Source organism: Phodopus roborovskii, unplaced genomic scaffold (genome assembly GCF_943737965.1).
Source record: "Phodopus roborovskii unplaced genomic scaffold, PHOROB, whole genome shotgun sequence".
NCBI lineage: Eukaryota > Metazoa > Chordata > Mammalia > Rodentia > Cricetidae > Phodopus > Phodopus roborovskii.
In genome coordinates this window covers 2,817,675-2,825,024 of record NW_026126480.1, presented here as the reverse complement: position 1 = coordinate 2,825,024, position 7,350 = coordinate 2,817,675, and the positions used below count along the sequence as shown (strand labels likewise).

The 7,350-nt window shown below is 39.6% G+C and overlaps 1 protein-coding gene across 1 annotated transcript; it reads left to right on the top strand.

Annotated features, from left to right (window-relative positions):
- Positions 1-2,999: 2,999 nt before the first annotated feature.
- On the top strand, positions 3,000-3,928 carry LOC127228921 (olfactory receptor 5C1-like). Its single transcript, XM_051194027.1, is given in 2 exon segments — positions 3,000-3,435; positions 3,438-3,928. Coding segments are annotated over 2 exon segments (927 nt in total).
- Positions 3,929-7,350: the final 3,422 nt, after the last annotated feature.

Genomic DNA, 7,350 nt, shown 5'->3' with positions numbered 1-7,350 from the left:
AAATTTATTCCTAGTGCTTCAAATGCCTTTTGAAGTCTATTCCATATGGAGAGATACCTTGCTCAGCCTAGATATAGGAGAGAGGGCTTTGATCCTGCCTCGTTGTGATGTGACAGACTTTGCTGACTCCCCAAAGAAGGCCTTATCCTCTATGAGGAGTGGACAGGGGATTTGGAAGAGGGGGAGCCAGGGTCTTGGGGAAGGAGAGGGAGGGGAAAACAGGAGTTGGTATGCAAAATGAAAAATAATTTTTTAAATAAAAAAAAATATAGAGAGAATTGGGACTGTGTCCTGGGGAGCCAGTCCTGGCAGACCAGCTCACCCTGAGTCTGCCAGCTACCTGGTCCAACCTCCAAACACAGTAGGAGGCAAGCTTGGACCTGCCTTCAGGGCCCTGCTCAGAACTTCCAGAGGACTGGGAACTGCATGCTGGGAAGCTGTCCTGGCAGACTGGCCCAACCAGAGTCTGCCAGCATCCTCTTCCCACCTCTACCCGCAGGAGGAATCCCACCACCACATACTGGAAAATGACAGCCATTGGAGTTTTGGACATGTTTGAACTCATGGGAAGAGAACTTTGGTCCTATATCCACCAGAAAGGATATACTACTGTTACACACTGGAAGATGGGATGGGTAGACAACAGTATAAGAACACAGTCAACAACAGAAAGATCAATATGATGCCAACAGAGTCTAGGAACTCCATACCAGCAAGACCTGACCATCCCAACACAGAAAAAGCAGAAGAAACTGACCCTAAAAATAACTTCATGACAATGACACATACCCTGAAAGAGGTAATGAGAAAATCCATTAAGGAAACAGAAGAAAAAACAAACAAAAAATACAAGAAATGAAGAAAAAGGCAAACCAAAAAATTTGCAAAATTGCAAGAAGCAATTCAAACAGTGCAAGGTCCGAAAGCTTACATGGACACATTAAAAAAAAAAAAAAGTCTGAGGGAATGCTGGAAATAGAAAAGCTAGGCAAAAAATCAGGAACTATAGATGCAAGCATAACCAACCTAATACAAGAGATGGGAGAGAAAAATCTCAAGCATTAAAGATACACTAGGAGAAATAATTCATCAACCAAAGAAAAATTTAACTCCAATAAATCCCTGACAAAAAATATCCAGGAAATATGGGACACCTTGAAAAGTACAAACTTAAGAATAATAGGTATAGAAAATGAAGAAACTCAACTCAAAGGTGCAGGAAATATATTCAACAAAATCATAGAAGAAAACTTTCCAACCTAAAGAAAAACAAGGGAATGAAAGTACACAAAGCTTACAGAACACCAAATAGAGTGGACCAGAAAAAAAAAAATCCCCTTGCTACATAATAGTCAAAGCACCAAACATACAGAATAAATAAAGAATATTAAGAGCAGCAAAGGAAAAAGACCAAGTAACATATAAAGCTAAACCTATCAGAATTATATGTGACTTCCCCATGAAAACTCTGAAGGCCAGATGGTCCTGGATAGATATTCTACAAATACTAAGAGATCATAGATCCAAGTCCAGACTACTATACCCAGCAAAGCTTTCAATCAATATAGATGGAGAAACAACGATATTCCAAGACAAAACCAGATTTAAACAATACATAGCCACTAATCCAGCCAGCCCTACAGAAAGTTCTGGAAGGCAAACTCCAACCCAAGGAATTCAACTACACCTACAAAAACACAGGCAATAGATAATCCCACTTTACCAACAGCCAAAAGAAAATGGGGGGAAATCCACACACAATACCACAACAAAAACAATTACAAAGCAAACAGGAATTAACAACCAATAGTCATTAATATCCCTCAATATTAGTCTTAACTCACCAATAAAAAGACACAGGCTAACAGAATGGATACAAAGGCAGAATCCATCCTTCTCCTGCATACAAGAAACACACCACAACTTCAAAGACAGATGTTACCTCAGAGTTAAAAGTTGGAAAAAATATTGTTCAAGCAAATGAACCCAAAAAACAACCAAGAGTAATAATCCTAATATCTAACAAATTAAACTTTAAACTAAAATCAATCAAAAGAGATGAAGAAGGTCATTTCTTATTCAACATGGGAGAAATCCATCTGAACATATATGCCCCAAATACAAAGGCAACTACATTCAAAAAAGAAACATTACTAAAACTCAAATCACACATAAAACCTCACACACTTATAATGGGAGATTTCAACACCCCACTCTCAATACTAGATAGGTCCACCAGACAGAAATTTAACAAAGAAACAAAGTAACTAACACAAGTTATGACACAATTGGGTTTAACAGATATTTATAGAATATTCCACCCAAACACAAAAGAATATACCTTCTTCTCAGCACCACATGCAACCTTATCTAAAATCTATCATGGTCTCGGCAATATAGAAAACCTCAATAGATAAAAAAAAAAAAAAAAAAAAAAAAAAAAAATAGAATAGGCCTCTGTATCTTATCAGACCATCATACTTTAAAGTTAGAATTCAACAACACAAATTGCAAAAACCCTACAAACTCATGGAAAATGAACAGTGCGCAATTGCACCATTCCTGGGTTGAGGAAGTAATAAAGAAATTAAAGACTTCCTAGAACTCAATGAGAATGAAGACACAACATACCCAAACTTATGCGACACTTTGAAAGCAGTGCTAAGAGGAACATTCCCACATGAAGATAGTCACAGGAGATAATTAACAACAGAAAGTTCTAGAACCAACAAACAAAAACAAAACAAAACAAAAACGCAATTTCACCCCAGAGTAGATGCCAGGAAATAATCAATTTGAGGGCTGAAATCACTAAGTACAAACTAGGAAAACAATAAAAAGAATCAATGTAACAAAGTGTTACATAGTTTGTCAATGGTTCACGTGCAATTTTATTCATCTAAGACTAGAACCATACATTACTTTCTTTCCTATGGTAGATATATACTTTCTCCCATTCATCTGCTTACTTTCCCTCTTCTCAGTCACTACCCAGCAGGATGAACTCAGAGAACTTCACTAGATCCCGAGTTACACCTGCTGAATTCATCCTCTTGGGGATCGCAAATCATTGGGACCTACATGTGACCCTCTTCCTGATATTCCTGCCTATCTACTTTGTCAGTTTGCTGGGAAATATGGGCATGGTGCTACTCATTCGTGTGGATGCCAGGCTCCACACACCCATGTACTTCTTCCTGGCCAGTCTCTCCCTGCTGGATGCCTTCTATTCCTCTGCCTTTGGTCCCAAGATGCTAGTTGACCTTCTACTGTCCCGTGCCACTATCTCTTATGTAGCCTGTGCCCTCCAGATGTTTGTCTTTGCAGGGCTGGCTGATGTTGAGTGCTGCCTATTAGCAGTCATGGCCTATGATCGCTATGTGGCCATTGGGAACCCTCTTCTTTATACCACAGTAATGTCACCCCGTCTATGTCTGGCCTTACAGGGGCATCAGGCCTTGGTGGAGCAGTGAGTGCCTTTGTACATACAGCCTTCACTTTCCATCTGAGGTTCTGCAGCTCACTGGAAATCAACAGTTTCTTCTGTGATATTCCTCCCTTGCTGGCCATCTCCTGCAGTGACACCAACCTCAATGAACTCCTCCTTTTTGCTGTCTGTGGCTTTATCCAGATAGCCACGGTATTGGCTATCACTGTGTCTTATGGATTCATTGCTAGGGCTTTGATCCGCATGCAGTCAGCCGAAGGCCGTCAGCGGGCAGCTTCCACATGTGGCTCTCACCTCACAGCTGTGGCCATATTGTATGGAACCCTCATTTTCATGTACCTACGCCCCAGCTCCAGCTATTCCCTGGACACAGACAAGATGGCATCTGTGTTCTACACTCTTGTTATTCCAGCTCTCAACCCACCACTCATCTACAGCCTTAGAAACAAGGAGATCAAGGAAGCCCTTCGGCGCACCTAGAATCGGTTCTGCTGCCCAAGGCGAACTACCAGTGATTGGTCACAGGAAATGAAGACATTCTTTTTCTGTCACTGTGGGTAAAGATGGATGTTCCTCAGACTTGGATGTCTCCTGTCATTATTGAAGGGACTATAAAAGGGGAGGGGAATGAAAACATACACAAGAGAGGCAGAAACCTAGGATATTCTAGAGCAAGACATAAGAAAGGACCAAGATTAGATATTGTTGCTATTGAGCTGCCTCGGGTTCCTTGGTGCTCAAAACACTTAAGTTCCTAGATGTTACCTGGTGAAATATCAGAGGTTTGTTTACACCTGTACACATAAGAAACTAGAAACTCCAAATGAGGTCCATATTAGCTCCAATTGTCTCCAGATTCCTGTCCCATTAAGTTTCTTCATTGCCAGTGGGTATGCTTTTTGCTACTCAGAACTTCAGGAAAATATCTTCAGAAACCATGACACCAGAGTGGGAATGAATATTATGTAACAAGTGCCGGGCCTTGTAGCCTCTATGTTCTGTGTCTCTCCAAAGTGGATGAGCAGTGCCATATTGGGAGGTTGAAGAGGTTGTGAGGGGCCATGAGCAGATGAGACATATTTTATTCACCAGTACAGGCCACGGTTTAGACAGCCACCATCAGGCACACACTGACTGACATGCACAGGCCAGCATATGTGTAGGCACAGACACACACACAGGCCATATGGAGGTAGGCACACAAGCCTAGAGAGAGACATACATGCATGCAGGCTGGCAAAGGCTAAAGTAAGTCAAAGAATTCCAGCCCTTGACCTCAATGCCATATTTATACAGAATTCCACAATAGTGGCATTCTGTCAGGAATATAATAGATTATACCACTACTTACTTCTGGGGGTCAGGTTCTCAGACATGTGATGTCAGCTATTTTGTGCTGACTCATAACCCTCACACCAGATATCTGCATTAGCAGCATGTTGTCTAAACATAAGTTGTCACTATGGCTTTCTATTTCCAACACTGAGTTAGGCACAAAAAAATATTTTTTAGGTGTCTGACTGACATACTTTAAGTCACTTTAAACTTTTGGGTTATTGATAGTGATTAATTTTTCTTTAAGCTTAATAGTAGGGCTTGATTTGTTGGTAAGTCTATCTAAATTTCATCAGGTGTTACAAGCATTCTCACATTAACATACAGATAGGCAGGGTTGACATCACAAGTGTTTCTGTGTTTGATATACTGTCAAAGGTTGGGACTAGGAAAAGAAATACCACAACTCTGATTTTTGGGGCAATGGTCACTATCATTCTCCAAGTCCTGGGGCATAGGACTAGAAGTAGAGTTCTCGGGTGTTCACTCATACAGAATTCACAATTTGTATTAATTTCCTTTGTCTTTTTAACTCAGTTCCTTGGAGGCAAGGCTGAACACTGCATTTATTTAGGAAGCCCTTCCTTGCATGGATAGGGTAGGAATGAACCTTGGGAGTTGCAGACAAGTAGAACAAAACCAATGCTAAATATCCATTTCTGCAGGATTTCCTTTCCTGTCTCTTGGTGAGTATAGCTGATGAGAGGACAGCACAGTTAAGATGTAGGGTTCAAATGTTTCATTCTGACTCCCAATAGAATACCCTAGGAGTCACTTCTGCAGGCTCCTTGGAGTCACTTGCCTTGCATGCCCTGCTTCAAGAAGAAACCAGCCATCTAGCACTTAAATTGAAGAAATAGTGAATAATTCAGCCACAAGATTCTCTTTCTCTCCCTTCTCCCTTCCTCTCTCCCTCCCTCTCTCTCTTCTTCCAGTCTATCTTCTCTCTCTCCCTCTCTCTCTCTCTCTCTCTCTCTCTCTATATATATATATATATATATATATATATATAATCAACAAGATAGACAAACCTTTATTCAAACTAACCAAAAGGCAAAGAGAGAACATGCAAATTAACAAAATCAGAAATGAAAAGGGGGACATAACAACAGACACTGATGAAACCCAGAGACTCTTCAGGTCATACTTTAAAAACCTGTACTCCACAAACGTCAAAATTTTAACAGAAACGGAAAATTTTCTGGATAGATTCACTTATGAAAATTAAATCAAGAACAGATAAGCAATTTAAATAGACCTATAACCACTAATGAAATAGAAGCAGTTATCAAAAGCCTCCCAACCCAAAAATAAATAAATAAATAAATGAATAAATAAATAAATAAATAAAGCCCAGATGGTTTCAGTGCAGAATTCTACCAGAAATTCAAAGAAGAACTAATACCAATACTCATCAAAGTGGTCCACACAATAGAAGCAGGAGGGGCATTGCCAAACTCTTTTTACAAAGCGATAATTACTCTGGTATCCAAGCCACATAAAGACACAACTAACAAAGAGAACTGTAGACCAATATCCTTCATGAACATGGATGCAAAAATACTTAATAAAATACTGGCAAATAAAAACCAAGAATACATCAGAGAAATGATATATCATGACCAAGTAGGCTTCATCCCAGGGATGTAGGGATGGTCCAACATATGAAAATCCATCCATATAAGCAAACTGAAAAAGAAAAGGAAAAACCCCATGATCACCTCACTAGATGCTGAAAAAGCCTTTGGCAAAATCCAACACCTTCATGATAAAGTCCTTGGAGAGATCAGAATAACAGGAACATACCTAAACATATTAAAAGCAATATATAGCAAACCAGCAGCCAACATCAAACTAAATAGAGAGAAACATTGATGATTCCTCTAAAATCAGGAACAAGACAAGGCTGCCCACTCTCTCCATATCTCTTCAATATTGTAGTTGAAGTACTAGCTAGAACAATAGGACAACAAAAGGAGATCAAGGGGATACAAATTGAAAAGGAAGAAGTTAATCTTTCACTATTTGCAGATGATATGATAGTTTACATAAGTGACTGGAAAAATTCTACCAGGGAACTCCTACAGCTGATAAACACCTTTAGCAAAGTGGCAGGATACAAGATTAACTCACAAAAATCAGTAGCCATACTATTTACAGATGATGAAGGTGCTGAGAAAAAAACCAGAAAATCATCACACTTTCCAATAGCAACAAACAACATAAAGTATCTTGGGGTCATGCTAACCAAGCAAGTGAAAGACCTAAGTAACAAGAACTTTGAGTCTTTAAAGAAAGAAATTAAAGAAGATACCAGGAAATGGAAAGATCCCCCCTGCTCTTGGATAGGTAGGATCAACATAATAAAAATAGCAATCTTGCCAAAAGCAATCTACAGAGTCATTGCAATCTCCATCAAAATCCCTGCACAATTCTTCACAGACATTGAAAGAACAATACTCAACTTTGTATGGAAAAACAAAAGACCCAGGATACCCAAAACAACCCTGTAACATAAAGGAATATCCAGAGGCATCACCATCCCTGACTTCAAGCTCTATTCTAGA